The 26,801-nt window shown below is 34.6% G+C and overlaps 3 protein-coding genes across 4 annotated transcripts; all 3 read left to right on the top strand.

Moving 5' to 3' along the window:
- The first annotated feature begins 3,718 nt into the window (after positions 1 to 3,718).
- Positions 3,719 to 11,231, top strand: LOC110711893 (protein MEI2-like 4). The gene is made up of 13 exons (XM_021890336.1): positions 3,719 to 4,554; positions 6,250 to 6,573; positions 6,773 to 7,206; positions 7,343 to 7,501; positions 7,608 to 7,724; positions 7,836 to 7,987; positions 8,190 to 8,260; positions 8,347 to 8,751; positions 8,897 to 9,533; positions 9,719 to 9,803; positions 9,924 to 9,992; positions 10,096 to 10,275; positions 10,581 to 11,231. Exons 1-13 carry the CDS (start codon positions 4,455 to 4,457, stop codon positions 10,737 to 10,739), a joined length of 2,892 nt encoding a protein of 963 aa, XP_021746028.1. The 5' UTR covers positions 3,719 to 4,454; the 3' UTR covers positions 10,740 to 11,231.
- Positions 11,232 to 12,247: 1,016 nt separating this feature from the next.
- On the top strand, positions 12,248 to 17,987 carry LOC110711902 (ubiquitin thioesterase otubain-like). Its single transcript, XM_021890343.1, has 8 exons — positions 12,248 to 12,560; positions 12,799 to 12,864; positions 12,971 to 13,054; positions 13,151 to 13,273; positions 13,517 to 13,569; positions 13,673 to 13,722; positions 13,800 to 13,900; positions 16,362 to 17,987. Exons 1-8 carry the CDS (start codon positions 12,414 to 12,416, stop codon positions 16,614 to 16,616), a joined length of 879 nt encoding a protein of 292 aa, XP_021746035.1. The 5' UTR covers positions 12,248 to 12,413; the 3' UTR covers positions 16,617 to 17,987.
- Positions 17,988 to 21,653: 3,666 nt separating this feature from the next.
- Positions 21,654 to 25,950, top strand: LOC110711921 (ethylene-responsive transcription factor ERF113-like). 2 transcript variants are annotated; one of them, XM_021890360.1, is made up of 2 exons: positions 21,654 to 22,617; positions 25,076 to 25,950. In XM_021890360.1, exons 1-2 carry the CDS (start codon positions 22,443 to 22,445, stop codon positions 25,777 to 25,779), a joined length of 879 nt encoding a protein of 292 aa, XP_021746052.1. In that variant the 5' UTR covers positions 21,654 to 22,442; the 3' UTR covers positions 25,780 to 25,950. The 2 variants fall into 2 exon arrangements, with proteins under 2 accessions (XP_021746052.1, XP_021746058.1); XM_021890366.1 differs by having other exon boundaries at positions 21,661 to 22,617; positions 25,079 to 25,950.
- Positions 25,951 to 26,801: the final 851 nt, after the last annotated feature.

Here is a 26,801-nt window from a genome sequence, read left to right on the forward strand (position 1 = left end):
GGAAATAGTCCGTCGTAAATCAACCTATTTCTAGTAGTGAAGGACAGCTGGACTTGGTTTTTAGATTTGCTATTGAAGGACACAGGATTTGAACATAGCCATGGACTAACACTAATGTCAGACAGGCAAAAGGTAAGATTAGTGATGTTTTTTGGTTTTTGGTTTGTCATAACAGTAAATGTAACTTTGACATGTGAATGCAAATACATACAGGGCCTGATTGAAGCTATTGCAGTGGTGGCTTCAAAAGCAGAAGTAAGGTTTTGTGCCAGACACATTTGGGCTAATTTCAAGCTTAGATTCCATGGTGATACTTTCAAAGAGCTGTTTTGGAAGGCAGCAAGGTCTACAAATAAGGTACTGATTTGATGTTGAGCTTTTCCTAGAATTGGCTATGTCCATATACAGTATTGTGTGTGTGTGATGATGATATTGTTTACCTTTGTACTTGTTTGGATTAGGCTGATTTTGATGCTCAACTAGAATGCATAAGGCTCTTAGATCAAGATGCATTCAACTACCTAGATGTTATCCCACCACAGCGGCAAGGCATGCTTTCAGCACTTTCTCTAAGTCAAACATGCTGCTCAATAACCTCTGTGAGACCTTTAATGCTGTGATCATAGATGCTAGAGATAAGCCTGTCATAACATACCTTGAATGGATCAGAAGGTATGTTATGAGAAGGAACACAGAGAAGTGGGAGGCAGTTCAAGCTCATGAGGGGAGGTTTATGCCTTATGTGAATAAGGTGTTCAAATGGATTGCATCATATGCAGCTAAGTGTACTGTTGTGCCATCTAGGTTTGATGTGTGGGAGGTGGATTTTGACTGTGATAGGTTGGTAGTCAACCTAAATGATAATACATGCACATGCTTTCACTAGGAGTTGACTGGTATTCCATGTCCTCATGCATGGGCATGTATTGTGAAAAAAAGACTCAAGCCTAAAGATTATGTCCATGAATGCTACACAAAGCAAACATACTTGGAAGCTTATACCCCAACAATCAAACCTATTCCAGGAATGAAGCAGTGGGAGAAATCCAACATGGTTCAACCCTTACCAACTTTAATGAAGAAGATGCTAGGGAGACCCTCCTTGAAAATGAGAAGGAAAGAGCCAGGAGAGGAGGAAGAGTCAAGTTTCATCAAGAGCCCAAAAAGACAGAACAAATGCTCAAATTGTGGAGTTGCTGCGCATTACAAAAACAAATGCAAAAATCCTCCTACCCCTCCATCACTAGACAAAGGTGGAAGACCAGTTTCAACAAACGCTTGGACTGTCTCGAGAAGGAAGAATAAAATGGAAAGGGTTTTGAGACAGGTTTAAGTACTTGTGGTATAATTGATTTTCACAATTATTTTTGGTTATTAATTTGTTGTTTATGTATTCCTTTGTTGATGCAGGATGTACCAGCTGTAGGGACTCAAACCATGGATCCCCAATGCAGTCAGGCAGGGTCTTCCAATGTCACTCTTCATCAAGCACAACCTTCCTCCCAGGCTTCAGCAACAGGAAAGGCTAAACAAGCTGCCAAACCAAAGCAGCCTTCAAAATAGCCACCCAAATCTAAGCTACCTGTTAAGTCAACTAAGAAAAAGCAAGGAGTTTGGAAGCCTTGATAGTTTAGGCTTAGTTTAGTTAGTTGGCGTCTGTTAGTATTAAGTTCTGTAGTTTTATACAACAGTGATAGTACCGAGAAAGTTTTTGCTTATTTTGCAAACAATGATGTAATTAAGTGTGTCATTTTGCCTAAAACAATTAAGATCTTTTGTGGTCATTTGGGCCTAAAACAATTCTCAGATTTGTGTTATATGATTGAACTTTTATTTGCAAAATAGAACATTGCATTTTCATTTCATAATCATCATCAATTACAACCAAACATGCACATATCATTTGAAGTATGCCACTCCCACGGTATTTATAACAAAATTAGTGGCATTTACTGATTGTGCATTAACTAAGTACAACAACTCAAAACATAAAAACAAATGCTAAGTACATAATCATCATCCCAATTACAACATAGAAACCCACTGTCTTGCAGCCTGGTTTGGTAGGGGAACTTGAGTTCTTCAACTCCAAGGATGAACCTTTCAATTTCTTACTGAATTTTTCATTTTTCTCAACCAATCTTGCATTTTGATCTTGCAGCAAACAAACCTCTTGCTTCAAATTAGCAAATTCTGTCTTCATCAACTTCTTCTCCAACATTAGCTGGTTGGTAATCACCCTTTGCCATTCCACAATCTCTACATAAATCCATTCAAAAAACTTGCATCTATGCCTACCAGTATAGGCATCGTAAAACTTACAAGCAACAAACCTTCTTCCGGGACTGGTGCTGGTTCAAGAAGTCTCGACTTTGAGGGGGGGGGGGGAGGATTCCACAATAGCACTTACCAGGAAAAGGACGAGCTGATTCATAGGATGAATTGGACATGATTCAATTCGCAAATTCCTGCAAATACATGGATAACAACCAATTAATAAACCCTAATGTGAATAAATCCATTCAATTTACCCAAAAAACAAAAAATTGCGAAACCCTAATTTCCCCAATCTTCCCCAATTTCGAATCCAAATTAGCATATAAGATTCTCAAATTACCTGAGGTAGCTTTCAAGAAATTATTCCTCTTGCTCAATTGGTGAAAAAAGGAAGAAAATTTGAGAATTTTTTTTGGAAATTTTGTTCAATTAACGCTCGAACATTTGTAGTTATATACAGAGGAGAGAGAAAAAAAATTGGAGGGAAATGTAGAAAGTGGGACCCACTTGCCGGAGATTCTTGCCGGAATTTTACATGTGGTAGTGCTACTCTAACTTTTTACATTTTTGTGGTAGTTGTTTTATAAAAAAAAAAATTAAAAGATAGTTGTTTTCGAAACGGAGACTTAAATTGGTATTTGTTGACAAAATTTCCTTACAAATATTACTAGTCAAAGTTGTGCATCGCATATGTATCTGTCAAAGTGTTGCGATTATTATGAAACGAAAGAAGTATTGCCTCAATTAAATATTATAGGGTGATTTCCATAAAAAAATGCTCAAAGATGTAAAAATACCCAAATTACACCCCTTTTACAAAAAAATCCCCCTCATACCGTCCAACTCAGCATGTAATATATATATATATATATATATATATATATATATATATATATATATATATATATATTATATAAAAATTATATAGTAAACCGCTAATTCTCAATTAGCGATTTATTAGTATTTTGTTGTTAAGTGAAATAACTAATGACTAATGCCTCTACACATTGACACACAATGACACATGTTCGGTATTCGTAATTCTTCAAAAGCCGGTTCACGCAAATACCTCCCACCTCGCTTCCATCGTCATCCACATGACCGGTTTAGGCCGATTTTAGAATTTTTATAAAAAATTTCTAAATTTCAAATAATTTATGGAAAACTCGGAAAAAAGGAAAAACAATATTTTAACGTCTTTTTTTGTATGTTTAAGTACAAAAAAGCTCATGCAACTAAAGTTTTCCAAGCTTGTTATGTATAATTTTAAACAAAATAATTGATTTGGTCCAAAACCGGTTTTTATAAGGTTTTGAACCGGACCAAACCGAAAAATAGACATCTTGACCTGGAGACCGGACCGACAAATTTGGTCCAATCCGGTCCATTTTTTCGGTCTAGACCAATATATAAAAGTACAAGAGAAGAAAGAAGAAAAAAAATTGACCAACACATCTTGTGTCCTCTTCTTTCTCCATACCTTGTTGTTTTTAGAGAAGTTTTTTATTTAAAAAAAAAGTACTTAATTTTGGAGGGGGATTCTCTCTCTTACATGATTTCTGTGTTCCATGATCCAAACGATGATTTCGCGCAATATATAAATAAAAATTGATATCCATTTTCCCCAAATTATTTTAGTTAATAATAATTTTAGTTGGAAAAAGCAATCTTTGGTTCCTCTACCTCCTCCCCCCCCTCTTCCCCCTCTCCCTCCCCCGTCTCTCGGCGGAGGCAGGCGAGCGAGCGAGGGCATATCCTTTGGCGCGAAGTCAAAGAAGTTTGTTCGAATTAATAAACATTTCGTAAATAAGATAAAATAAGAAAAGAAAAGCAGGTAGGGGAGGAAGGGAAGAAGGTTAACGTGCAATGCAGGGAAACAAAGAGACGAAGGAGGAGAGAGAGAGTTAAGCATCAAAAGCCTTTGGATGTTGTTGCACGGCACAGATTCCTAGATCCCTCCACCCCTCCTGCAATTCTCAACCCATTTTCCTTTTCTTTTGCCGTAATTTATTCTTTTTATTTATAATATTTATTCATACATTTCTTTCTTTCTTTTTCTCTAATCTTTCTGGGTTCTCTCTATTCCCGAAATTCAATATTGGAAGTTGTGATTAAATTGAATTGGATTATTGGGTTTGTTGGTTTTTTTATCAAAAACTAGAAAAGCAAAAAAAAAAATGATGGATCAGCTGGGTTTGTCTGCATCACCTTACTTCTCTGGGGATCTTCAATTTCCTGCCGACAGACAATCTCCATTCTGGAACATCAATAACTTCGGTAATTCTTATTTTTTTTTTTTTTAATACCAAGTTCTTTAATATAAAGATATACTAGAATGTACATGTACAAATGCACGAGATATTGAGTAGTATGAATCTTTAAAATATTAACTTTTATTAAATTTGCAAAGCTGGGTATTTAATATTGTTGTGGAGATCATTAGATTAAGGTAGTTATTGAAGGTTTTGATGGGATTATAGTAATTTTTAATTTTTTGAATGGTTTTGGAGGGATTGCTTAGAATTGCTTGAACAATTTTTTGTAGCGTAATACTCATTAAATTTTATCTGAAACTTCGTATGGAAAGTTGTTATTGAAGGTAATAATTACATGCGAATTATGAATTAAGGCCTTGTTTGATCTTCTTACCTTTTTCATCAGCAGCTTTCTTTGCGTTTTACCTTTTGATCAATTATGTAGGCAGATTTGGTCCTTTAATGGTCATTGCATAGTATGCAGAGATGTAGCGACAATTATGTTCAATTGTTAATGTACATAGCGAATTTTGTCATGCTTTATTGGAGTAGTCATTCATTTTTTTTTTTTTACTGGAATTGGGAAATTGATGGTGATAATTCAGGATTCAGTCTGCCATCCCATACCTTGAATGTGTTGCTCATTTTTTTCCTTGGATTTTCTTTCAATGAACCAAACAATATTGATAAGGAAACTAGATTATAACCAAAAATACATATAGTTGGAGTTTTAAGGTACAAACAAAGTGAAACATATCATTGGTAATGAAAGGATAATTTTTAATGGAATTTGTAAATCAAACAATGTCTGGATGTGCTATGTATGCATAAGTTCAAGATTATTTTGTAAGTGCATGTTTGGTATGAATATAAGAAGGAGAAAGGGTATGCTATTTATTTATTTACAAAGAAAAGGATAATGTAAGTGTTACCATTATTTGTTGTGGTAGACATAAGGAGAAATGGATTCCTAGTATTAAAAATTCGGGAATAAGGAGGGAAACATTTTTGTTACCATTGGGAGTTGGAGAAAGGTTATGAAAAGTGGTAAAGGTTACCTTCGGGAAATGGATTGTGCTACCTCATCTATGACAACAAGCATTAACACTTTGTTTGGATGAGACCCGTGTTTGGATAAGGCATTAGGGGAGGGAAACCTCCATTTGTTACCTTCGGGAAATGGATTGTGCTACCTCATCTATGACAACAAGCATTAACACTTTGTTTGGATGAGACCTGTGTTTGGATAAGGCATTAGGGGAGGGAAACCTCCATTTGTTACCTTCGGGAAATGGATTGTGCTACCTCATCTATGACAACAAGCATTAACACTTTGTTTGGATGAGACCCGTGTTTGGATAAGGCATTAGGGGAGGGAAACCTCCATTTTTAATAAACATCATTCCTCTAAAATGGGAGGATATTGAAGGAAAATGGACTCTACCTCCCGGCCTACCCTTTCCCTCTTATTGTGCTATCCAAACAGATTTAAGTAGTGGAAACTCATATTTGATTCCATTTCCACCACATAAACACTATGCTAAACATGCTGTAAACCCATGCATTCGGCCAGCAAAGTAGGATGTGATTGCTTGTCACTATATGAACCCTCCTTTTTATTATTAGCGTGGTTTAATTTCATTCTTCTCTGCATGTACTTAAGAAACCTGAAATTATTGTTGGAGAAATGATGTTTTTTTCACTATCAATTTTGCAGGTATGAAGACAGATGCAATTGCTGGCACTTCATGCGGGATTCCTGTTGCTGGATCACCTTTAGAGAAACTAGTACATGTGGATTCTCTAGCAACCAATGGTCCTGAAAATCTTGAAAAGACCGTCAGCTTTAGTTTGCAAAGACATGCAGTGGGAGCAGAGAGAGCTCTTAGTCGGTCCTTGAATTTGTGGAGTTCTATGGACCTTAGTCCTGTCGCTAGATCAAATCCTAATGCACAACAGTCATGGGAGAAGAATAAAACAATATCTCACTATGAAAATGGGCTATTTTCAAGTTCAATGTCTGAGTTGTTTACCCGAAAGTGTAAGTGTCTTTTTTTTTTGTTACATGAGAAGATGCTAAAACTTAACTTTTCTGCTATGTGATTCTCCCACACAGTGATTTCATTTTGATTATCTTATGTTAGCTCAAATTCCCATGACACTGTTATATGTTGAATCCTCATGCTCCTCTGTGCTGAATGACTAATCTGTTCTCAATGTTTCTTAATTCATTTTTATAGTGCAACTATCTTCAAATGACGACTTCCATGGTCACTCTGGTGATACTGTTGCCTCGCACTATGAGGAGGAAGAACCTTTTCAGTCCCTTGAGGAAATTGAGGCCCAGACCATAGGAAATTTGCTTCCTGATGATGATGATTTGCTCTCTGGAGTTGTTGTTGATGGGATTGAAAGTAATATTCAACTAAGGGGAGAGGATAGCATAGAAGATTTGGACCTTTTTAGTAGTGTTGGAGGGATGGATTTAGGAGATGATACATCATCTGCAGTACAAAGGAATTCTGAATTTCCTTGCAGCTTTAATGGACAACTTACTGGAACTAGTATCTCTTTTAATGGGGAACATCCTTATGGAGAACATCCGTACCGCACTTTGTTTGTGAGAAACATAAATAGCAATGTTGAGGATTCCGAGTTGCAGGCTCTCTTTGAGGTAAGTGTAGGAATTTTTTTATTTATCACCCGTGATGATTGGAATGTAGTCAAATTAATTATGTTCTTGTCTCGATTTTGCAGCTGTGAAATTTGACAGAGGATTTTTAATCTAATTGTTTGTCCTAAACTTGCAGCAATATGGAGATATCCGCACCCTGTATACAGCTTGCAAACATAGGGGTTTTGTAATGATTTCATACTTTGACATTAGAGCAGCAAGGAATGCAATGAAGGCACTTCAAAATAAGCCTTTGAGACGAAGGAGGCTTGATATACATTACTCAATCCCAAAGGTAATAATTATTTACTTTCAGCTTTTCATGCATTTGACTTGGCTTCAGTAGAGTTACGAAAGTGGAATACACTCATGCTCCTCCTCCCCATGATTGATTTGTTTAGGACAATCCTTCAGATAAGGATGTAAACCAAGGAACTCTTGTGGTATCTAACCTTGATGCTTCTGTTACAACCGATGATATTCGTCAGATTTTTGGTACTTATGGAGAGGTTAAGGAGGTAAGCATGTCAGATATTCTTTGCACATGCTAACACTTTTTGTGTCTGATGTTCTTCAGTGCACATGTACCACTTATAAATGGGCATAACCAATTCATTTATGTACCACAGATACGGGAAATCCTACACAGAAGTAACCAAAAGTTTGTAGAATTTTATGATGTCAGAGCCGCTGATGAAGCTCTCTGTGCATTGAACCAAAGTGATATTGCTGGTAAGAAGATAAAGGTTGAGCCAAGTCGTCCTGGAAATGCAAGACGAAGGTATTAAGTTTTAAAGATTTCTCTGCAGAGTCTGAGTATAATTCCACAATTTTGCTGAAGCAAAAATTCATGTTACTAAATACTAAGTATAATACAAATTATCTGAAACCTACGTTTCAGTAGCACGTTGCCAATATCTCTCTCTCTCTCTCTCTCTCCCTCAGCTTTTATTTTCTTTTGATTATTATTCCACTTCATGCAGTTTAATGCAACCACTGCCCCCAGATATGGAGCAAGAGGAATCCAGTCTTCGTGGACAGCAAAGTAGTGCTGGTAAGGAAGTTTTCTTACTTGTTCAGTGTTGATTACATGTGAAGGGGTGATACTCTTTTATTAAATGTTAGAAACATTATTTTCAGGGATTTCAATTGGCTCCATCAGCTCTATTAGCATGGAAAGCGATACTAGTTGTGGTACAAGTGCTGGCATACAGGCAACTCTGGGTTCATTCGTAGATAATTCTGCCTGTCATGAAATCTCTTCTAGTGTCCCCAATGGCTTACCATCCCTTCTCAGAGCTGAATCAGGAAGCTATCAAGCTGGGCTCTCTGAGTCTGGAAATTTAGCCAGCCAAGTAAATTATGATTTTCGAGGCCTGCCAACTCTTTATCCTTGCTCAACTCCGAAGTATAGTGATGGTTTAGCTAATGGTGCTTCTTGCAATTCTGACGGTTACGTGCCTGCTACAGTTAGTTCCCTGCCACAGGAAAGGGTTGAGAATAATCACTTGGGCCGAATAAGCTCAAATGTCGAAATGTGTAACGGTATGTGTGTTTTGAGCTTTGTGTATTTCCTTTGTGAACATCCCTTGGTCAATCTTGGCATGTAGAGCATGAAATTTACTTATTTTGGTTCAGATCAATCAGATGGATGTCTAAACTCCTTATATTGTACCTTTAATTCTGTTAGGTTTTTCTACATCTTGGAATGCGAGCGGATCTCTTCCCGGGCATCAGTACATGTGGAGTAATACTAATCACCACCAACCTCCAGCTTTCGTGTGGCCAAACTCCCCTTCGCTATCAAATGGGTTTTGTAGTCCTCAAAACCAACATCAGCTTCATGGATTCACTAGATCACCATCTCAAATGCTGAACTCAATTCTACCCCATCACGTGGGATCGGCACCAGCTGTTAACTACTCTCTTTGGGATAGGCAAAATTCCTATCCAGGGGGGTCGCCTGAAGCATCTGGCTTCCACCAGGGTCCAGTAGGGAATATGAGACTTTCAGGCGGCCCTCTACACCACATGGATTTTGTTTCTCATAATTTGTTTTCTCATGTCGGTGGAAACAGCTTGGATCTACCAATCTCTTCTAGAAATGTTCTGAATTCCCATCATCAAAGAGGCATGATTTATCCCCCCAGGAACCAGATGAACATGGCAGGCTCATTTGAACATCATGTTGAACGTGCTAGAAGCCGTAGAAGTGATGGCTCTTCCGCTCAAGCTGACAACAAGAAACTATATGAACTTGATCTTGACCGCATTAGGCGGGGGGGAGACAATCGAACCACTCTTATGATAAAGAATATTCCTAACAAGTACGTAGAATTTCCTTTTTATTTGAATCAAATTACTATATAAGTAATCTATATATGCTATATATCCCATAAAATTGGAATGGACTACTTGAATCAATCCTAGTGAATTGCTTTTTAGTATCTTAAATTTGACATTTTTCATGTTTGATTGTATTTGCTCCCTACCATGTTATACGTGTTTGTAGATATACATCCAAGATGCTTATGGCTGCCATTGATGAACGCCACCGTGGAACTTACGACTTCATCTATTTACCAATTGATTTTAAGGCAAGTTTACTTTTATCTGGTGACTACCTATGCTGTGTAGACAGGACCTAAACGAAAATTACCTTTTGTTTTCTCTGTGTGGACTGTATTTTCTTTAACACCTATCCTCATGTTATGCAGAACAAGTGCAATGTGGGTTATGCCTTTATCAACATGATTGATCCTAGCCATATCATCTCATGCTATGAGGTTTGTTTTCTTTTCAACTTTTAACTTGTGGCTTGTTAATTCAAAATTTTCATTTTTTGCTTACTTCTGAGTGTATTTTGACCTGAAAGTTTGAAATGGGCAGACATTAAATGGGAAGAAATGGGAAAAGTTCAACAGTGAAAAGGTTGCATCACTTGCTTACGCTCGCATACAAGGGAAAGCTGCTCTTGTTGCTCATTTTCAGAATTCTAGCTTAATGAATGAGGACAAGCGATGCAGACCTATTCTTTTCCACAGCGATGGCACCAATGCTGGTGATCAGGTATGAGCATCGCCAAGCTATCATCGAGCAAATATTTTACCAACTCTTGACTTATTTTGCTCCTCTTTCTCTTTCTCCCTAAATTTTTTTTTTCCTATCACACATATTATCATTGTATATACAATTATAGTTGCGGTAATGTTGTCCCATTTTACAAAGCCTCTTCAACTGCATTGGGTTAATAATTTAATATTGATGTTGATCCTGTTGGTGATGCGTGGTATATTTTATTTGTGACGGGTGGGTGATTCTGTAACCCTGCATCGTCTCTCTGATTCCTGGTTTTTTTTTAAAAAAAATTACAGGTGCCGTTTCCCATGGGTGTTAACATTAGATCTAGACCTGGTAAATCAAGATCCTACAATAATGAGGAAAATCAACTAGAGAGCCCACCTAATGTTGTTAGCAAGGAAGAATATTCTTGTGGAGAATCATCTTCAAGCTCGGGAAAGGAATCAGATTGAGCAGTGAACTAAACTTAAAAGTCAAAAGTGTTTTACGGAGGAAATGGAGAGGATGAAGAGGGAGAATTAAAGAAAAGGATGTGGATAAATAGACCAAAGGGGTGAGGTGAGGCACTGGTCATGCAGTCTTTGCACGATTAATATCAACAATAATAAGATAAATCTAACCATACGCGTTGAGAGAATTTACTCTCGGTGCATGTAATTATGAGGAGAGTTAGTAAATGGAGCAACAACTGGAGCTTCGAAATTTTGATTGGTGTTGAGTCTTATAAATACACTGTATTCGTAAATATATACTCTCTAGGTGTATATAAGTGGTGAAGATAGAAGAGAGCTCTACAGCAGCTGGGAGAAGGTTTCCTGGGCTGAACTCCTTTTACTGATTTTCCTATTTTTAACTTTGTATCTTGGCATTCTTGTCATTATACCCTTCCGAGGGTAAATTTATGAAAAGACTTTTAATTTGAAAATTTTGATTCCATTTTTTCATGCAATTGCTGCCAAGATGTGCTTGCAATCTTGCATATTCGATGATTCCTCACTTTTGTCTCTAAACGTTGCGATCAAGTGATTTAGTCATCAACAAATTATTTTTCAGCAGCAATTTGGCCTAACGTAACAGCAACATGATATTTCATAAATTTTCATCAACGAACCAACTAGATTACAATAAATTACAAACCCTTTCTAGAAAGGAGAGAACAAACTCAAAAATATAGGTCAAAATATGTCGATTAATAGAGATTTATTATAACTAATCATCTATAATCTAAAAGTGATTTAAAGGAAGAAAAAAAATCACTCCCTATGTTGCAATATAATTCCATTTCTCCATATATCTTTACATTATATATTATCGGAGTAATAATTTGACACACCCTCGATAATTAATTAGCATATGATATTTTAGGTGCTTCAATTAGCAAAGGGATATATTATTATATCTTTTGAAGCTACCTCCATCATGTTTCACCGGCCTATGAGTTTCTAATATCCCAAGGTTGGATACGAGTTACTTCATGAGCAATATATATATGGTTGATTGGGATTGGGATTGCACACCTGACTTATGGTTCAGACTATATCCGGATCTGATTGGGATTGCACACCTGACTTATGGTGGGTGGGTCTCTCAACAAGAATTTTCTGCATTTGGTGATGCTCGAATTCAAAACCTCCCTTAAGCGATATCAAGCTGCTTATCATTTGAGCAAACTCTTGTTGATACATGAGTAACCTTGTTCCCACTACATTTTACAAAAGACCACATTACATCAAAGAGGTAACTGCATTTAGATTACGTGTAATAAATATATTTCACAAAAGACTACGTTGTATATAATAATAACATATGTATTTCAATCAGGCATATTGATTATATGTGTCCAAAGTGTAATACTCAATATGAGTAATTGTATACTTTACTTGGTGTGTAAGGAGAGCCGCAAAAGACAATTAAATTCTAAGTAAAGCCGTAAAAGCCTAATGGGCTGTAGACAACTAGACACATGTAAATTCAACGATAAAATCCGTTGCAACATAAAATTGATACAAATACTGTAGTAGGCTAGTATCAGTGGACGATTAAAAAGAACACAGAAAACTCAGTCGATAGAAGGAAGCTTAGAATTGTTCGAAGAAATCAAGGAGAAGAGCTTGAAATCGAAATCTATGGCGAAACAACAGGAAGAAAGCAACTCCAATCCTGCTGCTGCTGCTGCTGGTGATTGGGAGAATTTCAGGGACGACGATATCATGCTTCAACATTCCGCTATTCGCGCTGAACAAGCCGACAAAATCCCTTTTCTCGGCGACAAGGTTTTTCATCCCTTAATTTCTTTGTTTTCAAAACCCTAAGATTTGATTGATTGCAAGTTTGCAACAATTCTTAACCCAATTTCATGTTTACGACAAAATTAGGTCATTAACTAATTGAATCTTGAATGATCATTGTTATAGCAGGCCCTCTTTTGATTGAACTTGTAACCTAAATTTTAGATTATTCTGTATTTGATTGAACCATATTTTTGTGATTGGATGCATTTGTTTTATGTAGGAACCTCTTTCTGCTTTAGCTGCTGAATATCAATCAGGAAGTTCTATTCTGCTTGAAAAGATCAAGGTTTATATTCGCTTTCTTTTTTGATATTTTGTGTTTGATTTTGAGTGCGTAATAACTATATATAAAAAATGATGATTATAAATGACTCTCATTATCTGCTGAGCAGATTCTTGATGAAAAGTACTCTGCAATTAGGCGAACTCGAGGAGATGGGAATTGCTTTTTCAGAAGTTTCATGTTCTCATACTTGGTAGGAGCCTATATTTTCCGTGGATATGTGATTAGTAGTGTATTCTTTTTGTTACCCATTTTAGTTTCTTGTCTTCTTATTTTGTTTTGATTTTAGGAGCATATTTTAGAAACTCAAGATAAGGCTGAGGTAGATCGCGTCAAGGCTAATGTTGAAGAGTGCCGGAAGACACTCCAGAGTCTTGGCTATGCGGACTTTACGTTTGAAGATTTTTTTGGGGTGAATACACTTTCCCATTTCTATATACCATCAAAAGGAATTTCATTATATACCTTACATGCTGCGGTTGATATTAGTCCCATGATCTTATTGCTCATTTTCTTACGTTCGTGTCCAACCACTATACTGTTCGCCTCAACTAAGTAAAAATAAGCTTTTTTGTGTCTTTTATTCTCTGTCACAAGTGTAGAAATTTACTTTCTTGCTCTAATTTATATAATTTTTTGTGGCGGATGTCTACAGTTATTTCTTGAGCAGTTGGAAAATGTTATTCAAGGGACCGATGCTTCAATAAGGTCCTCTTTGTTGGCTTCTTATTTCCTCATGTTGATATGTTAGATGTCTTCTCACATAAACTTATGCTAGCCTGATCTCATTTTGTTTCTTTTGTTCTATCAGTCATGACGAGCTTGTTGAGAGGAGTCGGGATCAATCAATATCTGATTATGGTGGGTTATATTACATGTTAAACATGTATTATTGACTTTCCTTTCTTGCTTTGTATATTGACATATGTGTTGGTTAGTTGTAATGTTCTTTAGATTCATAACATCTGGGGAGATACGGAAGCGTGCGGAGTTCTTTGAACCCTTCATACTGGGATTGAATAATGCAACTGTGGATCAGGTTTGTCTTTGGTTTTAAATTGAAAGTTAGACACTTACATTTAGGGTGTTTTTTTTGTTTTTTGTTTTTTTTTTTATTTATTTATAAAAAAAAAAAAACTATTTTAAAGTTGCAGCAGAAAATTTATTTGTTGGCAGCATTTCTGTCAGATAGCTTGTTTAACTGGGGATCCTTTATGAGTAGTAAGAAGAGAGTGTAGTGGAAAAAATCTTTGTGTTAGTTGGAATGGAAAAATTTACGCTCAATCCATGTGATGTGGTCCCCTCTACTACCTTTCTTTCTCTCACATCCTCACTTCACCCTACTAAGTTTTTTAATATGCGTGTCTATACCTAGCATGAAGGTTATTTGTGGGTAGTGTATTACTATTCATAAATCATAATTCTTTAGTTTTACTTGATTAATGTGGTTTGCTTGTTCAAGCCTCAAGATTAACTATAGAAGGTTGATTTTCTAGTGTGCTAAGCTCATGAGTTACCCCCTATTTGACTTTAGAAAGTACTAATATCTTTGGGAGCTAGATAGCCAAGATGGTGGATTTAGGTCCTTTTTTGTTATTTTATTTTGTTGGATAGTAAGGGAAGGAGAGTTAGTTGAATTACTTAGAAATGATTAGCTAGGAATTCGGAGTAGTCACTTTCCTGATATAAGACAAATAAGGCTTTCCTGATGCAAAGGGAGAGCAAATCAAGTCATTTTTCTGAGAGTGGGATCTGTGACAGCTTGACAAGTCCTCAAAAATAACCCCTTTTGTTGTTCACCTTTATCAAGTTGTAGATATCCAGCCTTAGGATGTATTAAAAAGGTATTTTGGGAAGTGCATCTGGAATTTGGTCTTTAATATGTGTTTTGGAGTTCATTCGTAAGGTGTGGTTTTGTTAGTAAAGTAGGAGTTGCTGAGCATCTTCTAAAATTACTATTGGTTGGTTGATTGTGTTACTTTATGGATGGATAACTACAGTGAGATGGATACTAGGGGATATATGGATAGAGAAATAACTTCTTGTGTATGATTTTGAACCTCAGGGCATATCTGCATATGTGAAAGCCGAAATGTGAACATATATAAGTGAAGAATTTGATGAACTTGCGATTCAAAAAAAATAATTGTTTTGAGATAAGGACATGAGATTTACAAGGTGTTATTACTTGGAAAAATTGTAAAAACTTCATGTGCTGTTCAAAAATTTTATATGTTTTCCTTGCCATTTCCTAGATGGAAATTTTTGAATTTCCAAATGGCTTACCAATGAGCGTTCCCCATCGTGGTATTGGAATTCTATTTATGCGGGATCCAATTTGGGTTTGATAGGAACATTTGCATAATCTCTATATATGTATGTAACCATTATCCATCCCTATTTGGTTGCATCTATGTGGTGTTGAAGCACACCCAAATTAATTACCCCTTATTTACTAGCATGTTGATAGTGGAAAGAGGGGTCATTCCCATGAAAAATGTGCTTGCAAGTAATTGCAAATAATATGTTCTTCCTCTGGTTTTCATTAGATGCAATATTTGTCTTTTTGCTTTGTTTATACTGAGTAACTATAGACATTCACCATGCAATTGACATGTACAATTACTTATACCATATTGATTGATTGTAGAAATGGTTTCTTTGTATCTTGTAGGCTGTACATATATTTCGATCTGCTTTGTTAATGTCCCATATGCACTCCATCAAATTCAACCATGATAGTACCTAAATCTATTCTCTTTCGCATCCCCCCTCCCTTTCCCAATTGATGTTGCCTTTTGGACAGTGGCATACCTTGTTCATAACTTCCCCTGTCTTTGAGATCCATTTTCTGAAAAAGAAACAGTTATATACCTGAATAAGAGATATTTGGACATTTACACTAAAAATGAAGCAGCTACAATGTAAAAACTGGAATTCTCATTCTATTTATAATGATTTGAGTAGGTGACATCTTTATTCTTATCCTCAATTATTGCCTCTTGTTGATTCATAATAAAATACCTTGGTATTGTCTTGGAATTAATAAATTGTTTCCTGGTTGCATAGAAGAATGGCATGTTGGTTTGGTTTAGATCAGTATTTAATTTTTTTTGTCTTTTTCCTTTTTTTTCTTTCTTTTTTTTTTTTTTTCTTTTTTTCTTTTTTTTTTTTCCCATATGCTTTAATTTTATGGATGGTAGTATTATTGCCTTTTCTTTTCTTTAGTCTGCTGTGGTTTATCTTGGGTAGCCTGAGAATTATATGTTCAACTTTATAATTTAAAATTTTGTTGCATTGTTTGCTACATCCTAAACTTAGTTAGCTGTTTCCCTTTCATTCACTATCCTACTTTTATCAATCAATGCAAAGTTCATGCTAACAAAAGTAATTATGTACGAAACTAGTTGTCTTTTGCCAGGCGAATTTCTGTAACATCTGAAAATGTTTTCTGGACTCTTAACTTGCTTAGTATTTTATAAATTGTTTGTTATGTGTAGTTTTGCAAATCATCAGTGGAGCCTATGGGTGAAGAAAGTGATCATGTTCACATCATTGCTCTATCAGATGCATTAGGTGTGCCAGTTCGCGTTGTTTACCTGGATCGTAGCTCTTGTGATACTGGTGGTGTTAGTGTAAATCACCATGATTTCGTACCCTCTGCCTTGTCGAGTGGTGGCAGCGGCTTGGAGATCAATCCTTACATAACCTTGCTTTATCGTCCAGGCCACTACGACATTCTTTACCCAAAGTAATGTAGCAATGCATTTCTGTAAATGCTGGTGGTGAGAAGGGTGTATTTTCTGGGATTAGATTCAGTACAGTAGGTGGAGCTTTGGATAACCGTTTTCTCATCAAAAGTGTATTTGTCTAAAAAGAGCCTCATTGTTGCATGTGGGAAGTATTGGGATAGTCCAAACAACTTATTTTGGTCATTTGCTATGGGATAGCTTGTCTAAACTGTACCATCATGGGATAGCTTGTCCTTGTTATATAGGATGGTGATGCATTGCCCAAGGAAGGTGTATTCTGTATATTTTCATTTTCGAATCCAAATGGCAATAGCTTTGAAATATAAAGTTTATTGCTTCTTTGGTTACAGTGTAGAAGTAATGGCCGGAGATTGCTTCCTGTGAGCCCCCTTATCTTCTTGTATACATGCTATCACTATACATCAGGTGACGATTAGACATTTGTTAAGGAAAGGGATTTGCGGGTCTGGTAATTGCTGATAGTTTATATATAGGCTTGTGTACAGATTTGTTTAGTGTTAGTAATATTGGTGATTGGGGTGAACTTGTCTACCGCTTAGGAAGTAGGAAGGACTCTTTTTTTATCACATTTGAAAAGACTGCTGTGATGCATTCTTTTGAACTGTGCCTGGTTTATGACAGCTAAATGCTTGTTCATTGCAGGGCTGTTTTCTGAGTCATGAAGACAAATAGGGGGTGTTTTGGGAATTTGAGGACTAGTATGGGGCTATATTTGGATTTATTGGCGGTTGTGATGATTAAGATGAGCAAAAATCGGTTCATCATTGCTGTTTTAAACTTGGGGTGATAAAATATGGAAGAGTGGTAGAATCTAATTCAGTAGGGAGATGTGGGTGTCGGTAAATCTTGACTGCCCCTTTGATTGTTTTAAAAAGCTGGTAGATAATGGCATTGCCAGCAATATCATGGGATGGGCAAGCTGGGTCTAGTTCATTGTAGGAGAGCGGGGGAGGGGGCCAGGGCAGGGCGGGGGATGAGATGGACTGGTGTATGGTTGTGGTGGAGTGTGTTGCAACTTGCAAGTGGTTAGTTCATTGGACATTATGTAAGTTAAATTGTGAGTCTTTGGATACCATTCTAAGATTTTAATCAATTAAATTGTCCTTAATTTTGAATTGTCGGGGCTTACATTAATACGTATTATTGATAGGGTATTATTGATCGTACTGTGGTAGTCTAGTACACATGTGAATTATGAATTTGTGATGGGAAGAAGTGCTAAATGTGAGACTTGTGTTTATACGAGTAATATTGTCGCTTTTCTTTATGTCTAATTCTAATGTATTGGGTCATTCTTTCATCAAGGATAATGACAGTTTGATGGATTAATAATAATAATGCGGTCTCGATTCACTTTTTGTATTTTTATTTAATAGTTTTTGTCGTTTGTGGCAATTTGACACTCCATGCATGCTTTAGTGATGCAAGTATGTACTAATCTCCCGGCGAGAATTTAGTGGGAGGCCCCATTTTCTAAATGCTAATCATAAGTACGTTTAGGACTTTCATTTTCATCAATCTTATTTTTATAAACGACGGGTGGAACTACTTTAATAATATGCACAACATAAAGGTAACACTTTTATCGTACGAGTAATTTATAGGATGAGTAGGAAGATATTTGGCTCTTACTTCTGTGTAGGGATGACAATAGAGCGGATCGGATGTGGAGGTTGATACCGCCATACTCATATCCGCCTAAAAATCTTATGCCCATTCTCGCCCCACCACCTGTGGCGGGTATAATATCCACATCCATACCTGCCCCGTCAAATATAAGATAAGATCCATCCCTGTCCACCACCCATTTGGATATCCATACCCACCCATACTCGTCCCAAAACCGTCACAAACCCACTGCCATGATGCTGTATTATATCACATTAATGATAATTATATCACATTATCACTACTAAGTTTGTCACTACCCACTTGGACTCGTACTGCTTAGGGGGTTTTAAGTTTCATAAATTCTAATCTATTCTAAAGGAAATATGAGGCGGATATGGGACGGGTCTACTCTAAAATTCATACCCACTCCATCACCCATGGCGTGTACACATTTTATACTCATTCTTGCCAAACCTCCCTTCATCCCTTCCCTACTTCTGTGCGTGAAGTTTTAACAAAAATATATTGTCGGCTGTATGATTTATTGAAAAATTAAAACATTAGGATGTGAGAAATAATAAAATACGTTAGGAGTATGGACCCACGAGGAGAAAAATATAATTTAAAATGTAACTATAAGAGCTAAAAGAAAATTAAATATAATTGAAAATAGGATGTTTGCAAAATGAAAAGGTGAAACTTAAAAAAAAAATAGCGGTTTAAGAAAATTGTGATATTTAGAGTGTGTTTTATTTACTTGATTTATAATTATCTGAATTTATAGAAAAAATGGACAATGTAACTAATGTAGGAATTGGGAATAGAGAATGGTGATTAAATATTGGAATAATGCATAGAAAATTTAATTAGTGAAAAATTATTTATGGATTAAAAAATTGTATGGAAGAGAAAAGTGTAATAAATATGGGCACATTTCCCAAATAAATAAAGTAAAATAAATCGAATTCTATTAAAAATATATGAAAAGATTTCAAATGAGAAAAAACATTTGAATATTCATAATTGAAAAAAGGGAAGAACAAATAGTATATGAGGTTGTTAAATTTTTCGACTTGAATTAGACTAACGATAGCTTATTAACTCTATAATTATAAGTTTATGAAATAAATAAGGCCATTACTTTAGTTTGTAACTTGCGTCTTTTATTTTTAACTAGTGTCTCGACTCTTGAGCATCAGAATGACTATTTGTAATTTTGAGTCTAGTATAGTGAGAAAAACTAATGACATCGTAAGCATGATATGAAATGTAATTGCATGATATTTGAAAAATACTTTTGAGGATGAAAATTTAGCATGAAAATCTTATCTATATGTTAATATGCATGAAACTCTTCTCATGATTGATTGATGGTTAAGTTCTCACTTTTAATTCCAAATGTGTTTAATGAACTAAAAAAAAACATTACTTTTAGAATTCTGCTCTTTGATAATTTAACGGAGTAGACATTTTATCTCAAACATTTTCTCTAACCTAATTTGAGGTGTTGATGATAGAATATGCATTTTTTTTTTTTTTTGTATAGTAAAGTTAATTCATTAATAAAAAGTCATATATACGACATTTACATAGGATATTTAAATCTAACAAATGCATAGCAGGTTGAATCAAATAAAACTTCATTTCAATAAAACTATGTATGATCGTTGCATATTGAACATTTTTTGTGCCTTTATTTGCAATTTTACATGCATTTTCGTGTTTTGCAACTTTTCAATTATAAAAGGTCTATCAATATGTAGCAAATGTGAGGTTTTTTTTTATAATTTACCACATTTTAATTGATAAATCGACATGCATCTTTGTCGATCTTGCATAAAATTTTATCAATTTAAAGAAACAATTTTAAACTAAACTCTAACAGCTCAATTATACTTTAATTTGTATATAGCTAATCCCATCAAATGGTCACTCATTACACTTAAACAATGTAATTTTATTGTAATTAACAATGACAATATATATGAACAAATTAAAAAGATAGGTTTGAGCACATTTAGGTACTTTTGGCATAAGACCATCTCCAATGATGAGACTCTTTGGAGATTTTTTAGGAGAGAGAGTATTTTTTGTAAAGAAAGTTGGTATCTAAACTTAAGTACTCAAAAAGAAAGTTGTTAACTTTAGATACTCAATTTTGAGTCTCAATTAACAAAAGAAGTGGGCCCTTATCAATTTTATATTGGTTTATTTATTTATTTAACATTTTAATGTTTTTGAAAAACTTTAAAATTGTTTATTTTGTTGGATGTAGGGGGCCAAATTGGACAATGACATTAGTACACTTAAAGAGAGTCTCACCATTGGGAAATTATGTATCACATGAGTTGCTAAATTGAGAAGTGAGTTGGGTATCACCATTGGGTGTAAATAACAACTCATTTTGTATTTTAATACCGAAAGTTGAGTCTTACCATTGGAGATGGTCTAAGTAAACCCTAAATTTTTACGCTAGATTTGAAGATTGAGGTTAATTACATGGACATTGTTCTTCAAATATAAAATCATTTAGATTGAGAGTGGAAAAATTAGGGAACGATAAAATAACTAATTGTGATTGGGCCCTAATTGTAAACGGATTCTTGAATGAAATCTGTAAAGGTAAAAGATTTTGAAACATTAGAACTACTAAAGGTAGTATTGTAGTAAGATTGTACGTGATTTTTTGAATGAATCCGGATAACACAATGAATCATAGAAGTTGAACAATAAAAAAAAGGTACTTCCTCCATTTTGGTAATAATCCCAAGTTCACAATACTAGACATTATTAATTACACATAATTTTAAGAAACTTATAAGGTGGAACCAAAATAGGGCTTTTAAAAAATGAAGTATAGTTGGTGGTCAGGGGATATATTTAATTGTTAGTAAATGAGAGAAATACAATAATAAAATATTTGTGAGATGGGGTTAATGGGAGAGATACAATAATATACTACAAATTATGTAATAATAAGATCTTACTAGCTCCTGTTCAGTTCACCTTATAAAAATAATGTTCTGTAAAAATAATTTCAATTCAGTAAAAATATTTCAATTAATTACACATAATTTTAAGAAACTTATAAGGTGGAACCAAAATAGGGCTTTTAAAAAATGAAGTATAGTTGGTGGTCAGGGGATATATTTAATTGTTAGTAAATGAGAGAAATACAATAATAAAATATTTGTGAGATGGGGTTAATGGGAGAGATACAATAATATACTACAAATTATGTAATAATAAGATCTTACTAGCTCCTGTTCAGTTCACCTTATAAAAATAATGTTCTGTAAAAATAATTTCAATTCAGTAAAAATAAGTTCAGTTCTATAAAAAAAAATTAGTTCAGTAAAAATCAGTAACTCTAAAGAAGAAATATAATAGAGAATCAGTAAAAATAATTTCAGTTTAACTAAAATAAGATGAAGTGGACAGGGTCTAAATAAGAAAGTGTTGCTATTGTTGTGAAATAGAGGGAGTATATAATACAGAGTAGATGATAAAATATGTCTTAGACTTTGACTAAGATTTTTGTTTTGTTTTGTTTTTTTTTTTTTTTTTTGAGGGGAACTTTGACTAAGATATAGTAGCATGCTTATTAAGAAAATTAGAAAGACCAAAAAGGTGATGTAGAAGAAGCGGCTCACAGTTTAGGAGTTAGATTATATATATAGAAAAATGAGAAAACCCTTGAATTGTCGCATAATACTATAAGAGGCAAAAAAAAAAGGTGGTGAAAGAGTAAACCCTATTTTTTTTTTTTTTTTTTTGCTTTTGGTTTCTCATATCATATTGGATATCTAATTAAGATGTTGATCAACATACTAGCTAGCTAGCTTGTTTAGAAGATATAAGCCCCACAACCCAAGTTGCAAGTTGCATGTGATTATATATCAAGTTGCATCTCCTACTTGGACTTAATTGGATCGAACTTACTTATCAGATCAAGCTAAGAGAGAGGTACTACGACGGCGATAGTACAGAACGAGCTAGAGAGTTACAGTGGATCCAGAAAGCGGGCATAATGGGAAAAGGCCGCTTCCCCAACAAGAAGAGAAACAACAGAAACAAGAAGATGAAGCTTCCGGAAAAAGGCCATCTACATCCTCTAGTCAAGTTGATGCGCAACATAACTACTATCCTCCTCCTCCTCCTCCTGCAGCAGCAGCAGCATCTCATCCTCCTCATGTAATGGATTGGAGAGATCAGAAAGACATGAAGGCTATGGTTTCAGCCCTTGCTCAAGTCATGGCCTCCGCCTCCGATTCCGATCATTCCTCCTTCAGCCAACCTCATCATTCCTCCTCCGTACCAGCTCATGATGCTTCACAACACCAGCCCTCACAAGATCAACCAACTACAGCTGGTACGTGTATTTATTATACTCTTTTCTCGTGCTTGTTTTAGCATCATCTACTATATTTGCTCCTAGATCCCAACTGGTTTTCCATTTTTTGTTTTTTAACACTAATTATTAAGCTTACTTGGTGGTAATTAGATTTGTGCACTAGCTTATATTAGCTAATATAATTGCTCTTCTTATAGAATTAGAATCTGTCTAATATATATAATTAGAATGTGTGGTTCAGATCTCAATTTATTGTCCCTAATCCGCTTACAGAATATGGATACCATATAGTTAATTCAAATAATTACTGTATCCAACACTCAAATTATTATTCTATTCGTCCTTTTAGGTTCCTTCATCTTTTCCTTTTACGAAAGAATTGATCTTTATTATTCTTTCAACTTATACCTTTTTCTTTTGTGGGAAAACTTTTTGCTCGTTTTGCCCTCTTCCTCAATCACACAAAACCGCACTCGCCGCCTTTTTTTTTTCAACTTTGCACAATTGCTCTATTCTAATTCATTATGTATGTTCCCATCATTTTGCCTTAGTATGTGTAAAATAAAGTTACAAGAATGGTTAGAAAAAATGGAGAAAGAAAAAGATAAGGTAAATAAGTTATTAAAGGAAGATGAAAAGATCAAAATTGATAAGAAAATAATAAGTAAAAAAAAAAAGTGAAAGAACTATTTAAGTTCACACTTGGCTGGTTTGGCGTGAAGCCGTGAATGATCTTTCTTTGGAGCTTTCCTGCCTTGTAAGTAGTACATGCGTAAGGGATTCTCTTTCTTAGCTTTTTCCCTTTTTTGTTTTTCCTTAAATAATTTGTTAAAAAATGTAATAAAATTATCGACGTTAATATAAATATAAATATATATTAAGAATATGATTTTGTTGTTAGTCTGCCTAACTGACATATTTAAGTAAGATAAGACGACATGATTACTTATTATTATTGTTATGAGTACTTTGGTTTGTTTGAACAAGTCTACATCAAATATCACCACATTCGTCTAATTTTAATCGATGTTTTCGTCACTATATTGGACATATACAATATCAACATCACTTTCGTGTTTGAAATATCTAGAAAACCACGTGTATCAATTTGGAAACTTTAATTTTTTTTTTTTTTTTTTCCAATTTGTTTGGCTCAAGAAAGCTCTACTTCAAAAAGTTAGGTACAAGTTTGATCAACCAGATGTTTAATTAGTAGATGCCTTGTAAACAGTATGTGCTTCCATTGTTCTTAAGGATTATATACTCATTATTTTATACTCTCCGTTTTTTTTTTATTTATTTTTATTTGCATCACTTGGAAATGCACAAAGTTTTAGGAGAGTAATATAATATTATAAATGGGTGAATAAATTATTATAGTAAAAGTAAGATGGGAATCATGAAAGAGAAAGTATGTGAGAGAGGATATATATTTTTATTTTTTAAGTGGAGACCATGGAAGAGAGAGCTGAGAAATGATAAAATAATTTGAGTGGGGTTTAAAGTAAGAGAGCGAAATGATAAAATACAGTATAAAGTTACCAAATATAGAAGTGATGCATTTAAAAAAAAACATTCATAAATGGAAAGTGATGCAAATAAAAAAAACGTAGGGAGTAGTAAAATTTAATTTTTTTTAGTCTATCACGCTCTTAAACTCGATTTTTCTCACCTTATTTTTACTTATTTTACGTTTGATAAGTTTAGATAACATAAAAAAAATAAGATCTTATCTTATCTAAACTTATTAAAAAAAAAAATACAAGGGCTAATAGGCTCTATTAAGATAAGTTCAAGACTAATTAGATAAGATAAGTGAAATCCAGAAGAAAAGTACACTGTCTTAGTGGATGTCTAAAGTTTAGTTAGTATGCACTCACTTGCACACTAGAATATTAACTTTAGTTACTACGTAGTTCATTTGCCTAAAACAGTAAAACTCTGCATAATGCACTTAGTTAAAATGAAGGGTGCATTGTAAATTTGTAATAACATTTATTGTCAAAATAGAAAATTTCAAACTTAAAATTCTTAACATGATCATATGCTGCTAATAGTATTTAGCATTTTCTCTGCATGTTGCAAATACATGCATGCATCTAAACGTGAATATGAAGTCCGATCAATATGTATATTCATAATTGTCAGCTGTCATCCCCACGTATTCCTTGGCCTAACCATAAAAGGGCATTTTCCACGCACCTACCTCCTAATGTAGGTTTTCGTACTTTTTTCTGTCGATTCCGTTTTTATGTCATGTATATAGAACGTCTCAAATTATAATAATATCCTACAATTGAGATGTATATATATATATATGCACACTCTAAACCTCTTTATTTGTCTCATTTGTGGTTTTACGTGGTTATTTAAATCCATTACCTTGTTCTCTATAAGTAAATGGAAGACTTGTATAGCTGTATCGCTTGTATGTAACGTAGTTATAACAAAATAACTAACGACCATACTTGAAAAGCAGGTGAGGGAAGTGGTAAAAAAAGACATTACAGAGGAGTGAGACAAAGGCCGTGGGGAAAATGGGCAGCAGAGATCAGAGACCCAAAGAAAGCAGCAAGAGTTTGGCTGGGAACGTTTGAGACTGCTGAGGCAGCTGCCATCGCATATGACGAAGCAGCCTTGAAGTTCAAAGGCACCAAAGCCAAGCTCAACTTCCCTGAAAGAGTTATTTATGGTCATCCTCACTACTACATGGCTAATAATAACCAGAATCAGACATCGTCGACTACTGCTACTGCCGCTGCTACTACAACTTATTCTCATGGTCAAGCTCCTAGTGGAATGTCTTCTTCGATTTTGTCGCATCAGCATCATCAAGATACTACTAGTAATACCAATATATACCCACATCTTGTGCAATATGCACAACTTCTTTCTAGTAACGACGTAAACTTCCCCTATTTCATGACACACCTCTATCCACAGACTAGTGCCAATACTAATGATACTACTACTAGTGGCAATAACTATTATTATTCTACATCGGCGTCTCAGTCTTCACCTTTATCTTCCACCATGACTTCAGCGGTGAATCAGGCCGTGCCACCACCTCGGTATGAAGAGTGGGATTTCGAGAGTTTTTCTACCACCAGCAGCAGTAGCTCCTCTCATTATTGTAGTAGCTCCTCCAATTATAACAAGAGGCCTGGTCCCGATATATGAGTTGCCCTAATATATATCTGTTTTTGTTATTTTTCTTGGATTATATTGCTGAACCTACACCTCCAACATTATTTTATATTGTGCCACCATTTTTTTTTTCTACAATCCAAACAACGAACTAATCATCAGCATGCTAGCTCCAAACTAATCATGCATGCCTTATTAAGCTAACTCTTTCCCAAATTTTAGTCTTGCACTATTACGTTAAAATGTTAAACTCTTTAGCATTTCCAATTTTAGTCTATTGAATTCTAATACTTCATATATACAAAATTAATCATAACTTTTAATAAATATCCTATAACTCAAAACTATTTCCATCATCAAATTCGTTTTAAAAAGTTCTTTAAAATAAGATCCATTTATAATATATATAATCACAAACTTTTATACGTAGCTAGCCAAATCGCGTCACCAACTATTACAGGAGTTACTTCGTTAGTGCTATATGGGTTACTTAGTCAGTGTTATAGTGGTTACTCAATCAATGTTATAGATAGGGGTTACTTAGTCATTGTTAGAGGTTACTTAGTTAGTATCACAGGGACTACTCGGTCAGTTTTGTAGGGGTTACTTTGTCCAGCTAGATGGTGTGGCTAGCCGCATACAAAATGTATTGTTATTTAATTTATTTAAAAAAATATTAGAGAATCAGTAAAAATAAATTTTAATCAGCAAATATAATTTCAGTTTGGTAAAAATAATTTAAGTTCAATAAAAATAATTTCAAGTCAATAATAACATGTATATCTATTTACAAACAAAACTAAAAAAAGTACACTATTATATAAATACTAGTATTGTCCCAGGCGATGCCTAGATTATTGATAAAATTTCAGCATAAACTTTTCTGCTTGAATGTTAAGTACGGTTCTGCAATCCCTTTTGATAATGTAAGATATTTAGACATGATATCATATGGCTTATATTTATAAAATAGTGTAATTTTTGTACTCTTGTTTGTAAATAGATATCTATGTTATTATTGAATTGAAATTATTTATATTGAACTTAAATTATTT

This window comes from Chenopodium quinoa, unplaced genomic scaffold (assembly GCF_001683475.1).
Source record: "Chenopodium quinoa cultivar QQ74 unplaced genomic scaffold, ASM168347v1, whole genome shotgun sequence".
Classification (NCBI taxonomy): domain Eukaryota; kingdom Viridiplantae; phylum Streptophyta; class Magnoliopsida; order Caryophyllales; family Amaranthaceae; genus Chenopodium; species Chenopodium quinoa.

Excerpts from the sequence above, each read along its gene's own strand:
- LOC110711893 (XM_021890336.1), top strand. The coding sequence starts at position 4,455 with ATGATGGATCAGCTGGGTTTGTCTGCATCACCTTACTTCTCTGGGGAT. Across the intron at positions 8,261-8,346 it reads TGGACAGCAAAGTAGTGCTG|GGATTTCAATTGGCTCCATC; the intron begins GTAAGGAAGTTT and ends CATTATTTTCAG. Across the intron at positions 9,993-10,095 it reads ATATCATCTCATGCTATGAG|ACATTAAATGGGAAGAAATG; the intron begins GTTTGTTTTCTT and ends TGAAATGGGCAG.
- LOC110711902 (XM_021890343.1), top strand. The coding sequence starts at position 12,414 with ATGGCGAAACAACAGGAAGAAAGCAACTCCAATCCTGCTGCTGCTGCT. Across the intron at positions 12,865-12,970 it reads TTCTGCTTGAAAAGATCAAG|ATTCTTGATGAAAAGTACTC; the intron begins GTTTATATTCGC and ends TCTGCTGAGCAG. Across the intron at positions 13,274-13,516 it reads CGTTTGAAGATTTTTTTGGG|TTATTTCTTGAGCAGTTGGA; the intron begins GTGAATACACTT and ends GGATGTCTACAG.
- LOC110711921 (XM_021890360.1), top strand. The coding sequence starts at position 22,443 with ATGGATTGGAGAGATCAGAAAGACATGAAGGCTATGGTTTCAGCCCTT. Across the intron at positions 22,618-25,075 it reads AGATCAACCAACTACAGCTG|CAGGTGAGGGAAGTGGTAAA; the intron begins GTACGTGTATTT and ends ATACTTGAAAAG.